The sequence below is a fragment of the Schistocerca cancellata genome, chromosome 8, assembly GCF_023864275.1.
Source record: "Schistocerca cancellata isolate TAMUIC-IGC-003103 chromosome 8, iqSchCanc2.1, whole genome shotgun sequence".
NCBI lineage: Eukaryota > Metazoa > Arthropoda > Insecta > Orthoptera > Acrididae > Schistocerca > Schistocerca cancellata.
Window position 1 is genome coordinate 65,040,132 of NC_064633.1, and position 16,069 is coordinate 65,056,200.

Genomic DNA, 16,069 nt, shown 5'->3' on the forward strand with positions numbered 1-16,069 from the left:
TTGTGTCACTGTGAGAAAGAATGACTGTTCCGTGTAAAAAGGGAATTGCAAAAATTGCAGCAGTTAAATCTCAAAGCGAACGTACCTCAATCCCTTAGGATTGATGGATGCCATAATAAGCCATATTACCATTCTTAAGAATGAAGACATTTACTGTGATTGAATCAAAATTCTAAGATTACTATATTCACCTGATTGGAAGCGTGAAACGAACATGGGACTGCAGGTATGAAAACAGAAATTTTATGGATAAAAATAAATGTTAAGTTCTTTCTTTGAGTGACATTGGTGAGGCTGTGTGTATTATATCTGTTGCTGGTAGTGGCCACTACTCAAAAATTCTGTAAGCAGAAAACAAACAATCGTTATCATATTAACAACACAGGAGATTAACCTTGTACAGTCAAAAGTGTTGTGCTTTTTATAGCTGACAATTAAGTCGGAAAGTTATCAGGCATATTTGAGGACATAACATTTGCTATTCAACTATTGATCTGGACCATATGATCATAATAAATATGTTACTGTCATGCTTCCTATCTGGCTTATGATTTTTTTGTGTACTGTATGACTTGGACACTGTTCATGCTCACTTGATGTTGGACCTAGTGGCTATATTTATGCCTGTGTGGAAATTTACATTTGAGACATATGCCTGAAGCTGAGTTGTATTACTAACATCTGCAATTTCAATCAATAAGAAATAAATTATTTGATATCTGTTAGTAGAAACAAACATATTTAAGAATATAATAGTTGCATAAGTAAAGTTAGCCAAATTTTTGACCAAGCTCCTTTTAACTTGAATTTTATGGCATACTAAACCCATTTTTATGTGTGGGTCAGTTGACATAGTCAACAATATACTGACATCAGTTTGACTGTAATGATAGACAGATGAACCACAGTTCAGCAAAACACTGTTGCTAGACAACAGTAAAATTAGCAACCATTTAATTAGGAATTAATTCTGCACTGAGGGGTACACAATCCACTATCCTGTATGAGTAACTCTGTTGATGTGCATCACAGGTGCAGAGATATTATCATAGGACACTGGGAATGTAAAAATCCCTTGTAGACTAAATAGGGATGGTTTGTCTTAGTAATGTCGAGTGTCAGGATATGACTGGGCCATAAGGCATGTGAGGCACTGGGTCGGTCTTGCCAGCAGGGCACATTTCAGACTACTGATGTTATCTTTAGGAGGAATGCATATGTAAGTGGGAAAATGAACTGCAGCAAATCTGCCACCACTCATCACAGACAAATAATACAAAGACCAGTTAGGATGTTATGTGAACCCATTAATTTCCCTGCAATGCCCTATGTGCTCTGTGCATCACCCTACCCTGTAGTCGAGATATTTATAGAAGTATGAGAGCATTTGCCTGACCTAATAGATTACGTGACTGTTCAGCCTCAACTGTCACTGATCAGATCAAGTCACTTTTCCAGAAAACTCCTCAATTTCACTGAACATGCCTACAAGTCACCTACAATACTAAAGCCACTGATTACCATTCACAGGGTTAAAATGTACACTTCCATTTTACATCCATACACTTGCAGTACACTTGTCATTGGGTTCCATAGACTTTTTCACACTTTACGTAAAGTTTTGTACCCCGGCAGCTGAAGTTGTTAGTCCATGCTTACACTACAACCTTTCTCCCCAATAATGGAACAAGCTCAGTGAGTCTTGCCAATGCACATAATCTCCAGTATCACTGCTGACCACATTGAGTCTGCACCAGGTGAGGATATCAAGCTGGTTTGTGTTTCGAGCACTGTTTCCTGAAACTTGGTCTGTGACTGACTTCTTTAAGATCAGTCTAACCATTCCATTGTTAACAGAACTGTTCTCATTATTTGTTTCTTTTGGTCATCATACAAACACATTAGGGGTTGTTATGAGCTTTCCAGATAACTTCAAGAGAGAGAACTGTTAATGGCTATTTCAACCCTTTTTTTTATCACAAAGCAGTCTTGAGCAAATGCGTACAGAACATCACAATTGTTCCCTATAGGGTAGTACATAGGTGTAACAACTCTTGTAAACTTATTTTTATTTGGTAAAATATCAGAACAAAAATCTAGTTGTGACATACATAGTACACAAGCCAGACATAGATAAAACGTGACAAATATTACCTCAAAGTGTGTACCAATCACTCTTCCACAAAAAATGTGTTCACAGTGTCAGGCTGAACATGTTTGTGGTTCAGTAATACATACAGTGTATCATAAAGTTTGCTGCAATATATTTAACTGTCTGAAAAAAGTGCTGTTGATAGAACTTGTAGAAATATCTATAGTGTGCACTTTCTACTCTGAAAAGGTGTGCTCCATACTTCCATTTCCCACACCAACAACTACATTTTTGTGGTGAACGAATGAGATGCACTCTTGTCAAATGATACAGAGCACATAATTTTCACTTCACACCACTGCACATAATCCACTGAATTAGCAGTACTAACAGCTGCATGGTAAATGATCCCAAAGAGCAAGCTGCACAAACAGCGATGTGCCTGTGTGAGCAGCAATATGCTAACAGTGAGACTACAGTGTGAATATACCTTTACTATTTATAGTTGTGAGATATTTGATTGTTAGTATCTTGAATAGTACTACTGACTTCAAATGAATCCTAAATATGGGCATATGTGTCATGTGTTGTTGAATGAGTTCCCTTTCTTCTACCATTGTGCTAATTTTCCATACTTCCAGTACCACTCCAAAACAGTCTTGCATTGCACAAAGTAAAAGAAACTTACTTCAACCACTCTTACTGCACTAATTCTGGTCACATGAAACACATATGGTAATTAATTTGATCTTCACTATTAGTTAAGAACTTGCCCTACTGCGCACCAGTGAGAACTACATTTCATTTTGCTTCACAAAATTGGCTGTAAAATATTGAGAACATTCCTCTCCTTCCCTCCACCTGTATTGTCTTCTTTTTAATATAAGATTTCACAATAATGTTAATAATACAGAGAATAGTCTCATATCAGATGTCATAAACGCACTCTTCCAAACAGTTATTGGTTCAGTCTAGATAACACATAGTAAATTTAATATCAAAATGAGTGAAAACTCAAGGAAAGCAGATTGTAAGACAATGTGAGCACCATGTTTGAAAATAAATATTTAGGTAATTGCCAGACAAGTGACCAAAAATATTGAAATCAGATAATCTTTTCTACTTGATTTTTTACTTCTTGAATATTGTTTCTCACAGGGGATAATACCTGATAAAAAACTGTTTATTTTGGACATGGAAGTCACTGAAATTTACACACACCACCAATAGTAGAAAAAGTATTTTGTAACAGATTAATGTTATCCTTATCACTTGCACATAATTTAGATATATTAGGCTGTTATCAAGGTGCTAAAACAGAAATATTTTTTGTAATAAGAAGAAGAAAGCAAGGAAACCAAAACATTTGGGAAAGTCTGTAAGACAAATAAATACTGTTGTGACTCATCCAAAGTTAATTAGTAATTGTATTAGTTTTGTTGAATGGTGCAGTGTTCTGACATCTTACTCGACTGCATGACAGGAATGTGTAACAAGCTGCTCGACTCCACCAACTGCTCCGAGCACGAGGGGGAGCTTTACTGCAAGGTGTGCCACGCCCGCAAGTTTGGCCCCAAGGGCTATGGATTTGGTGGTGGTGCTGGCTGCCTTAGCATGGACACCGGAGACCACCTGCAGAAAGACGCTGAACAGTAAGTTTCTCGTTTACTCCGCATGTGCATGTAGCAATAAATACCACACATATTTAATTGTGAGGCTGTCTTGCCAATTCATTATAACAGTGCTGGTACTTTTGAGAGTAAGCAGTTTTTTCCTTCTTATTCAGATATCTGTTGAATAGCTCTGTGAGACATCACAAGGCTACATAGTTCTTGATTGTCTAAATGTAATGCTTCTTATTTTATATACAAAAAATTGATTACATTCAGTTATTGAAATATTGTAGACAAGCAAAATATGCATGCCTCTGTCATAAGTTTCAAATACTCATCTACACACACACACACACACACACAACACACACACACACACAGAATAGTCTCAGCAATTTGCCATTTTTAGCTCCTACTCCCAAATTATCTTGTGACTGAAACATATCAGATTTAATTGCAAGTGAAGCACTATATAAATCACCCCATTTAGTAAGGTGTGTTGTGTCATCTACGTATGTTTTTCTATGCAGCAATTTCAATATTCCCATGAAGCCAAATGTATTGTGAGAGTTTTGTGCCCATTAACATGGTACTGTAAACAATGCCAGCTGATTTGAGACCATACATATTTTGTGCAATCAAATAAGCAAACACAGCCAATTTTTGACACAGGAAAAATAACTTTCAAATATATGATGAACATAAGAAGTATTACATTTAATTTATGTCACTGAGCTCTTTGTTCTTCAAAGAAATATATAAAGTGTAAGTACCATGGTCAGTGACCTAAAAAGGGCTGTATTTAAGTTATGATATTAAGATGTTTACTGTTACAAGATATTTATTATGTACAGATGACCTATACATGTATATATGTTTCTAAAGTGAAAGAGTAACAAAACTAACAAATTTACTTTGTAGGCCATTAATGAACTCATTTTTTTAAAATGCTATATGCACTATGATTTATGCAGTGTTGTACATTTAGAAGATTTATGTCATCAATTTGCACTGAGATATTCAAAATGCATGTTGTATAACAAATCAAAGTTTGCAGATCACAGATATTAAACAATATAAGAATAAAACCATGGGCAGTCATAAAATAAATATAAATTGCAGGGATTCAAATATTCCAGAAAGAATTTAGCAAATAGAGCATCCTAACACCTAAACTTCACATCAGAAATGAAGTTTTCTTGCAGTTCTCTTATGACTTCCTATGAATATACTGTATTACAAAGCAAAGGGATAAGATTTGAGTTTGTATGACTTTTTCAGTTTGAGGCAAAAATAGAGGGTTCTGGGATTGTATGTGTTTTAGAATGGAGTAATTTGAGGGCGCTTCCTTATCATTAACTTACTCATTTTTATTAATTGTCATTTTATATGGTTTATGAATTATTACTTGTTTTCATTACATGTATGAAAAGAGGACACTGGTTGCCACATAACTGCATCAACTTGAATAAAATGTAGCCTGGCATCAATATCAATTGTTAGAGGCTTTGAACAGCAACACTAGTTAGCTTAATGTTTCATGTGGCTACCTATGATCTCTTTATAATTTTTACTTCTTAAGTATCTGTAATAACCAACTTAGAACAAACAAAATTAACTAGTCAATGGCGGTACAAAATTTTATCTTTCTCTTTTAAGGACAACGAGAAACTTTTTTCCTTTGTTCCTTTTAAGTGTATATTTTGGGGAGAGTCATGCAAAAATTACTGCTGCTGTGGTATTCTTAGTAATTTATACAAAAAGTGGACCTTAAGAGTAAAAAATTAAACCAGTTATGTGAATCTGTACTGCTGTTGTGCTTAAAGAGAGGTTTCTTTTTGTCTTAAGGAGCCCTTTCTACAGCATGCCTCATTTTAAGGTTGTGATTGGAAAATATGCAGTTAGATACTCCAGTTTTGCCAATTTTTGTAAATAATGTATTTATTCATCTAGTCTTTGTGAGAGAATTAACTTTCCTTAAACTGATTTGCAACTCTTATGGGCAGAATGTAAGTAGCACTAGTTTTTGCATGGCCCTCCATCATGTAAGAGACCCTCCCATTACTGTATCCTCCAGTTTTCACTTGCAGAGTTGACCAAACACCCTCCACTGTCTTTTTTTTCTCACGAACAGAAACTAAGTGCCCAAGTGCACTGTGGCAAGCAAGCGCCCACATCATGGAGGTCGGACCGTTCCTGTGAGCCGTGGGTCACCACAGTTGAAACTACACAAAAGAATGAACACAGACCCCTAGAACCAGTAGCCTACAATCAGATCAAATGTTCCTTCATTATCAATTTTGTGACAACATTCCTAAAGATTACTGCAGTCTATGTCATTGTACCTGTAGGTATACTGTACCTCCTGGTTTGGGATGAGACTGTGGAATATAATGAAATGTTCCTTTCTTGTGAACTTCAGGAACCATCTACAAGTCACTACAAATTAAGATGGATTCATATTTTAACATGTTCAGTTGGCCACATCTGTTGGCTTCCCTTAGTTTGTAATGTCTCTGGAACATTTGATCTAGTACAAATATGCCAGAACCCATTTCCTCTCTCATCAGTGGCAGAATCATTCTTAGATAGGAATAATAATGTAAGGAAAAATATTTTAAAATCATTGACTGTATGTGTAATTTTCATATTTTTGGCATTTACACTGTCATAAGCAGTGCTGTACAAAGTCATGTGGAAACTTCTAAAGTTTTTGTGTCACATTCTGAAAGTAGTCTCTACTTGTAGGCTAATTTCCACCAAACGAATTAACTTCATTTATTCCTAAATTTTAGTACAGTCATCTGAGTTTTAACAAATTAAATATGAATTCATCACTAATTCCATAAATTTATATTTATAGATGAATATAATAATTTGTATTATTCTGTATAAAATGATGAAATTAATAAAATTAAGAAAAGAAACTGAAACTGAGTTAAATTTGATCAAGCTATTCATAAGTCCACTCCATCCTTTCATTTATAAAAAGAAATAAATGTATACTGACCAAATAAAGCAAGGTGCATTTGGCAGCTTGTTATTTCATTGTGCTGGCAAAAAGCCCTGTGCTGAAGCACCAGTGTCCTGTATTAGCTTCCAGTGTCCCATATTAGCTTCCCTCTACACACATAATAGCCAAAACTGCTAAATCATGCTTATCTGTTGAGAAGTACAGTACAAGACTAACATTAAATTTTATTTGTGTATATTTCTTTGGGCAGAAATGGAAATTTGGAATCAGTATGATTGAATCTGAATGAAGATTGCAACCATGAACTGATGACTTTTTCTTGTTTTCACTGCTCTGTGTCCATCACATAATTCTCATTCTATTATTTCACTTCTTTGACATTCACAGGAAACTGACACAGAGCAAAATATGAGACAATCTTTCACAATATTCTTACATAATCATACCTTAAAAATAAATGTTTATTAGTAATGTTTCAGTGTCATTATTTCATTTCATTAGTAATCATAAAAGCTGAAGAGTTGTCTGTTAACATCATACTGTCCCTTAGTATTCACAAATGGCTAAGCATGGTTTAGCTTCCTTGTCTGCAAATTCCTACACACACATATCCCATGTTACACATAGATAGGGACGGTGCTTTACCATCATAGCAGTTTCTGCAGTCAAAAGCCGGCCTTCGAGAATCGGTGAGGACACTATGGCATTGTTTGGTTGGTGCATGGACCAGAGCAATTGTTTTATCTCTACTTCTGTCAAACTTTATAACATCACTTTTCCATTTTTTTCTCTAATTTAGCAAAGCATCGAACAACTTAGATCGTGCAACACTTATTCATCACTTTATCTTGCTTTTTTTGTCTTATTTTTAAAATACTAAATTGCTTTTCCCTCCAAAGATTTGTTTCAGCAACATACTAATTCAGGCCAGCAAATGATTTTTGTTTTTTGCAGTATAATGATTTTTGTTGAGTAGCATTAGCAGTCATTTCTATAGATGATTTAGCTGTCATATGTTATTAACTTTTTGATTTTTGAAACCATTTTAATAAATGTGGTTTTTTTCTATTGACAGCATACATTTTTTACTCTGTCTATTGTTTAAGTTTCTATACTTCAAAAATTAATGGCACTTCCAGGTTATGACCAATGGGTCGTACTTTTGCAGCTGAGTTAAGTGTTGCACATTATGAGTTACTGATATGGGAGATATAAAGGCTTGCTTGTATTAACATACTGTTATCTACACCTTCACCCATGCTGAAAAGTAATGGGATAAGGAAAGTGCCCTCAAAAGATGTAGTCATTTTGTTGACTTTTAAGTGGGGTAATCTTTGATAGCTGTCCAGTTTGCAGAACCAAAACTGTGAGATAATACGTGCGCTGTCCTAGTCCAAATAGCTATGCCTAGCAAAGCTGTACAGGCTCAAACCTTCTCCCATTGCTTTCACTACAGAGCTAATTTTCTTTCAGGTTGCATCCAGATGTGGTGGACATCCAGTCCTATTCTAATGCATTTCTCCAGATACAGCACTACTAATGTCATTAACAGCAGACGCAGAGTTCAAACAAGTGCTTAAACTAATACTGCTTTGTGTATTTGCAGGAGATGTGACAAAACTCACCTTAACTTTTGAATTCTAGCAGTTATTAACAAAAGTGCTATATAGTTATACTAAAGTCTGCTTGACTAAATAAGTATTCCTATAAGAAAATCTGGCTGAAGTGCTGTTGTTGGATATTTTTATTTACTGCATGCCTAGTTCATGTTTACTTACTTTCAAAGTAGGATAAATCCATAAATAAATAAGCAAATAAAATCAAAAATCTAAATTTATAATTTTCATAAAACTGTTTCTGAAGATTTTCAGTTAAATTTGGATCACTTATTTACAATCAGAAATTCTGCTGTTCCTTTTTTGTTTGTAATTCAAGAATTATGATGGAATATAGTAGGGCTCATTATTATATTTACAGTTGTGATATGTCAGTTTAATTGTTTCTCAGGGCTGTGAGTAATGCAGTGTATGCATTGAAAAACATAGCTAAGGCTCCAGAAGGGGAAGGCTGTCCAAGATGTGGTGGCTATGTTTATGCTGCAGAACAAATGCTGGCCAGGGGAAGGGTGAGTTACATACTGTGTGATGCTGTTATGCAATTCTCTTACATAAAATTGAGTTGCTTGTGTAATTATATAGAGGAGAGAGCAACAACAAAATAAAACTGAAAGGTGGTGCAAAATCCTGTACAAGTCTTGCTGATACATAACAAATCTAGTATTGTCAGCACAATTTAGACTGACTTAGTATAAATGAGTACCCGTATGTCATTATAAGAACAACAACACTTCACTTTCCAACAGATCTGTGCATGAGACACTACTTTCTAACTAAAGCAAATTACTTTAGATTTACAACCTGTCTGTCAAACAACATGTCTGATAATACATGAGACATGTGTGCTATAAAATCCTTATGGGCTCAGTGGCAAGAGTTTGTGGATTTTTTCAGGCTTCTAACCAAAGCCTTTTGAAATAGAAGAGTAAAAATTCCATTTGTATGCTTAATAGTTATGTTAGTTGTTTAAATACTGCTCATGAAAATTGACTTATGAGCGAAGCTTTATACCTAAAAATATATTTGTTGTAGAGAAATCTTCAGAGGTCTGTTGAGTTTTTTCTGGCTGAATTGTACTTTGATGAGTTTGCTACCACAGTGTTGCTCATACTCTATTTATAGAGCAGACTATTCGCAATCGTACACATTTCAAATTAGTAGGCTATAGTCACTGCATTTACTTTTGCTGATAATTGTCCAAAATATAGATTTGACCTAAAGTAAAAATATTGCTGGAAACTTTCGATTTCATCTTTTGATGTATGTGCCCTTTATTAGAGACAAGAATGAATAATGCAGTTCAATTTTCTCCTCCATTTTGCATATTTGTGTCAAATGAAGGACAACATTTGTATGGTACATTGCAAATTTGACAGCACATTATGTAAGTAGGAAAGATTAGTCTAGACTAATCTAGAAAATGACACTGTAGGCTTACTGTGTCCATTATGTAGCCACTGATCAAACCAGAGTGTACTAATTCATTGCTCAAAGTAAGTGTGCTGATTTTGAAGTATTAAATATTTGCATACAATGCTGTATAAAAATTCCTGTCTGAAAACTTTTAGATGTGGAGTAACTAGAGTGACATCATGCTCACAAAAATATTGTAAAACTATGAATCTGTATAAATGTAAATTCAGTAGGTGTATTTGTAAGTCAGAAAATTAATTATATGTGGGACAAAAGAATACTTATACAGAGGAAAATAAGAATATTTATTTACACACTGTTAGAATCAGAGCAAGAATAGCAGACATCAGACTGAAAACAGTGTTAATTCTTGAACTTTAGAAACTGGCAGTTCCTTCATCAGGGAAAAAAGAAGATGTGGGAAGAGAAAAAGTTGGCAGAAGTCACAAGTTACACACAGAGCAAAATGTCACAAATAAGCTGACACAAGTATGCAAAAGTAATGATTAATGACATTGTGATTAGTTCCATTTCATTACAAGCCACTTACATCTCTTGAGCATAACGTTCTGGGCAACTTCCATTTATACATTAAGTGATCATATTTTTTAAATCTTACTGTTCCCTCTCTTGTTCTGCTCTCTCATCACAGGAAGCCCCAGTTTGAAAAGCTCGGTACCTGATAGCTTCCCCTATTTATATTTCTTACAACGTCATTCTGGTTATTGCACTTTCAGCAAATGGAAACCATGCACTCTTATTGTGTACAATGCAGTGTTCCTTATTTTACACTGTTTATTTATGTTATTTAATCACTTCTGTGTGAAGTGTTATTAAGAGAAACAAAACTCTGGAAACATTTGCTCTGTTAATAGGAAAACCATACATAACAAAGACAACATGATGTTCATATATGTGTAAATCACATAAGATGTAAAGTGAACATTTGGTACCTAAAAGAATATACACCACAAATTTTGATAAGGCTTATGTCTTATATGCACTATGGTCTTGTGGGAGCAGTCCTCTGACGCAGATATATACATACCACGAGCCAGTTTATTGTAGATAAAACACAAATATTGGTAATGGATGAATGTCAACAGAATATTACTTCTTGCACTGTAGTAATATGGTTTTTCTGATAATGTCTTAAATAGAAGAAGGAAACATAGTACAAACAGTTTTAACTGAATAGCAGAACATCTTACCTGCAAATACCCCTAATGAGGACAGCACATCTCTAACTTATACACATACTATGTTTCATTTACTAGCTGTTGATCAGTCTTTAATCTTAATTAATCAATAGTCAGCTTACCCATCTATGGATTCATTTAACACTCAACCAAATAATTATGATGGTGTCAAGTGTTAGAAAATTTTATAGTTCACATTATTTGTAGGCCTATTGTCATAATGTACCAGTAATTCATAAAAAGAAGAAAGCATCATGTAGGAACATTCATACATTATAATGACACTCCAAGCATTATGCTTGTACAGAGTTACACGAGCCTAAGATGTCCTTATCCAAAGTGAACATGGAAGGAAGGCAGATTTCTGAAAGGATTGATATTATTTGCGTTGATCCATTGAGGATGGTACAATTATCACCAAAGTGGAGATTGAACAGTTGAATACAGCATATGAGATTCAAATTTCTGATGTCTTAATATTTATGTAGTTTCCAGTCTTGCCCAGCTTGTATATCCTCTACTTGGAAATTTTCTTATCTTCGGGTGTCAATTTCAAGAGGCTGATCTTGAGAGCAAAAGTTGTCTTTGGAAATAGAGTGTCCTAATGTGAATCATATTTGTAATTCTGAACAAAGAGCTTTTTCTATTGTGAAGTTCAACTTCAGAAGTTTTTAGCAGCTTGAATAGTATTTTCCTGTGTTTAATCTATACTGTTTTTGTGTAATTCTTTGCAAGAAGTTGCTACAAGCATCTACATCTACATCCCTACTCTGCAAGCCACCTGGCGGTGTGTGGTGGAGGGTACTTTGAGTACCTCTATCGGTTCTCCCTTCTATTCCAGTCTTGTATTGTTTGTGGAAAGAAAGATTGTCAGTATGCCTCTGTGTGGGCTCTAATCTCTCTGATTTTATCCTCATGGTCTCTTTATGAGATATACTCCTCGGTAAAGGCATGTTCTCGAAACTTCAACAAAAGCCCATACCGAGCTATTGAGCGTCTATCCTGCAAAGTCTTCCACTGGGGTTTATCTATCATCTCCGTAACGCTTTCGTGATTACCAAATGATCCTGTAACGAAGTGCACTGCTCTCCGTTGGATCTTCTCTATCTCCTCTATCTCCTCTATCAACCCCATCTGGTACGGATTCCACACTGGTAAGCAATATTCAAGCAGTGGGCGAACAAGCATACTGTAACCTACTTCCTTCATTTTCGGATTGCATTTCCTTAGGACTCTTCCAACGAATCTCAGTCTTGCATCTGCTTTACCGATGATCAACTTTATTTGATCATTCCATTTTAAATCACTCCTGATGCCTACTCCCAGATAATTTATGGAATTAACTGCTTCCAGTTGCTGACCTGCTATATTGCAGCTAAATGATAAATGATCTTTCTTTCTATGTATTCGCAGCACATTACACTTGTCTACATTGAGATTCAATTGCCATTCCCTGCACCATGCGTCAATTCGTTCCAGATCCTCCTGCATTTCAGTACAATTTTCCATTGTTACAACCTCTCGATGTACCACAGCATCATTCGCAAAAAGCCTCAGTAAACTTCCGATGTTATCCACAAGGTCATTTATATATAATGCGAATAGCAACAGTCCTACGACACTCCCCTGTGGCACACCTGAAATCACTCTTACTTCGGAAGACTTCTCTCCATTGAGAATGACATGCTGCATTCTGTTATCTAGGAACTCTTCAATCCAATCACACAATTGGTCTGATAGTCCATATGCTCTTACTTTATTCATTAGACGACTGTGGGGAACTATATCAAACGCCTTGCAAAAGTCAAGAAACACGGCATCTACCAGTGAACCTGTGTCTATGGCCCTCTGAGTCTCGTGGACGAATAGTGCGAGCTGGGTTTCACACGATCGTCTCGCAGGAGAGCTTCTGTAAAGTTTGGAAGGTAGGAGACGAGGTACTGGCAGAAGTAAAGCTGTGAGTACCGGACGTGAGTCGTGCTTCGGTAGCTCAGTTGGTAGAGCACTTGCCCGCGAAAGGCAAAGGTCCCGAGTTCGAGTCTCGGTCGGGCACACAGTTTTAATCTGCAGGAAGTTTCATATCAGCGCACACTCTGCTGCAGAGTGAAAATCTCATTCTGCATACTGTGTACTCATTAGACTGTTCATTCTGTTCAGCAGATCATTTAATTCTTCTTCACTTTCACTCAGGATAGCAATGTCATCAGCGAATCGTATCATTGATATCCTTTCACCTTGTATTTTAATTCCACTCCTGAGCCTTTCTTTTATTTCCATCATTGCTTCCTCGATGTACAGATTGAAGAGTAGGGGCTAAAGGCTACAGCCTTGTCTTACACCCTTCTTAATACAAGCACTTCGTTCTTGATCGTCCACTCTTATTATTCCCTCTTGGTTGTTGTACATAATGTATATGACCTGTCTCTCCCTATAGCTTACCCCTACTTTTTCCAGAATCTTGAACAGCTTGCACCATTTTATATTGTCGAACGCTTTGTTGAACTTTGTCCCTGCCACCCATTATAAACGTTTGAGTCTCCCAGTCTATATCTGGCAAATTAAAATCCCCACCCAGAACTATAACATGGTCGGGAAATCTACTCGAAATATTTTCCAAATTTTCCTTCAGGTGCTCCGCCACAACAGCTGATGAGCCAGGGGGCCTATAGAGACATCCATGTTTGAGCCTGCTTTAACTGTGACCTTCACCCAAATTATTTCACATTTGGGATCTCCTTCAATTTCCTTAGATACTATTGTACTTTTTATCGCTATAAACATGCCTCCCCCTTCGCTGTCCAGCCTGTCTCTGCAGTATACATTCCAATGGTGGAATCCATCTTCATACTATATTTTATTGCTTTCTGGTCCTGTCGCATTCTGCCTTTTCCAACCCAACTCTGTGAGAACAAAATACTGATTTTGGAGAGTTCAACCATTTTTCTTAAGTAAATGCCTATACCACAGTGGTAAGAAGATTTACATTCTTTACAGTTGCATAGTGTCAGTATTCATACTTAAGTACTTTTTCCTATTTCATGCTATCCTATTTTATACTATGCTTCCCATGTTTACAGCTCCTTTCATATTCAAATCATTCTTGAATGCTTCTCTGTTAAGGAAAATTATTTACAGCTAATCATAAATTTCATACATTTGGTCCTTTAGTAAAGTAAACATTGTTGTCTTAAAACTAAGAAAAAAACATGATTCTTTATCTTCCCCAAAGGAATATATTTTTACTACTTATGCTTGTATCTTGTAATTCTGTGCTATTATGTAAATGTCATTCAATGAATTTTAGCGTTACTCACATTGGTTCCAATTTTTTACTATCATCAGTAATATCAGGTGAAGAGTATAATTACAAAATATCCAAAAACGTCTCTTCAACTTTAAGAACTGTTTTTTTCTGTAATTTTAAATACAGAGCAGAGGAAGGCTGTAATCATATAATTTGAGAATTTCCAGTGTGTGAAGTGCTGCAAGTGTTGTTCATTATGTGCAATATAGATGTGAATGTCCCCCCACACAACAGGGCTGGCATAAGACCTGCTTCAAGTGCATTCAATGCAGCCGTGCCTTGGACTCCACCACGCACAATGATGGCCCAGACAAAGAGATTTACTGTAAAGGTAGGCTGCAGTCTGTGGCCTGTAATAAGCTGACTCAGGATACAGGTTGCTATAGAAAACACTTTGTGTGTTGCACATCATCAATGCTCTCATCAAACAGATAAAAAGTTGTTGATTCAGTTTCATGGCAAACATTCAATCATGTCATTTTTATGATGCATTTAATATTTCATGCCACTCAGACACATAATTTTTACTAATGTGAAACTCCTTTCCTGGAAGAGTTTCTATATTATCTTACAAAAAAATTTGTTGCCTCAACAGCAACTCTTCATTTATATATTTCTACTTTTCATGTGTGAAAGTGGTGTTAGTATTTGTTTCCCAGTGTTTCACTTTACAGTTCTGAGACTGCTGTCATTATACCATTCTAAATAAATATTGCAATCACATTTCAAGACTTCATATGCTGTACTTTTTATATCTCTTGGAATACCCTGTATATAAAAGAATGGCTTACTTTTTCTCATCTGAAATTATGAGAGCAGGATATGTTTGCAAATACATTCACATTTTCTGGAATCACAAAACTGAAGAAAAGAGTGTTTTGATACAATTTATTTGTGCTAAAATATTACTGAAGAGTGAAGCCATCTGTATCCTGACCAGCAGTGAACTGAAATTTTGGCTTGACACTGCATTCTTTATGCTTTGTGGTTTTTTTAATCGAATGTTTTCCACTGAGGATTTAGCTGTATACCATTAAACTGTATCACAGCTTAGCTACAGTTTTTACACGTGAATGTTGTTTTTGTGTGTGCCACATAACTTTTTCCTTAAATTTTCTGCACATATTTCAGATTAAAAATAAGCTGGAGTATTCAAATGAACCAGCCATAGATTTTATAACAGGGTGCTGATGCTTTTCTAATGAGTTCTTCTTCTTTTCACTGTATTTTGGCCAGTGTTCTAGGAGACAGGAACATCAAGAAAGGAGATGACATACATGAAGAACTCATCTTACTTTCTATTTATTTAGAAAAAATGCAACAGGACACTATTGGCTTTCCATTACACCTTTCCCTTTGAATTTATTGCATTACAGTGTGATTACCAGAAAAGTAATCAAACTGATTATATCTTGGCCACAACATAAAATTATCATTCCTGAATTCATTATTTTCAAGGGTTGGCACAGGGAATGCTTCAAATGTGCAGAATGTTCGAAACGACTGGACTCTGTCAATTGTTGTGAAGGACCTGATAAGGACATTTACTGCAAAGGTGTGTAAGGAGTAGGAGCTGTGATTCCCACAATCAATGTATACTCTTTGTTCAGTGCTGAAATGACCTAATATTTTCATCTAGTGAAGAGTGTTGCTGTGCATTGTAACTACTAGGACCTAGAATTGTACATAGTTAGATTACTCGTGGGTGTTGTAGCTAATAATATTTACTTAATTGTGTAACGTAGTTCTGCAACTATCACACATCACTTTAATGAATGTAAAAGATGTGTTCACAAAACCAACATTGCTTCATATTTTTGACTAAATTAACAGAAATGTGTGATTTAATGTAGTAAGG

General features: G+C 35.6%; 1 protein-coding gene across 4 annotated transcripts in view; it reads left to right on the forward strand.

The window, feature by feature from the left end:
* The window catches only part of LOC126094597 (muscle LIM protein Mlp84B-like), a 51,733-nt gene that overhangs the window by 14,088 nt on the left and 21,576 nt on the right, over nucleotides 1-16,069 (forward strand). For 2 of the 4 annotated variants that reach the window (XM_049909066.1, XM_049909064.1), the window contains exons 3-5: nucleotides 3,576-3,744; nucleotides 8,687-8,804; nucleotides 14,446-14,542. In XM_049909066.1, coding sequence (XP_049765023.1) covers nucleotides 3,576-3,744; nucleotides 8,687-8,804; nucleotides 14,446-14,542 — 384 coding nt within the window. Of the gene's footprint in view, nucleotides 1-3,575; nucleotides 3,745-8,686; nucleotides 8,805-14,445; nucleotides 14,543-15,669; nucleotides 15,767-16,069 lie in introns of all 4 variants that reach the window. The other 2 variants (XM_049909065.1, XM_049909063.1) reach the window with 1 other exon arrangement.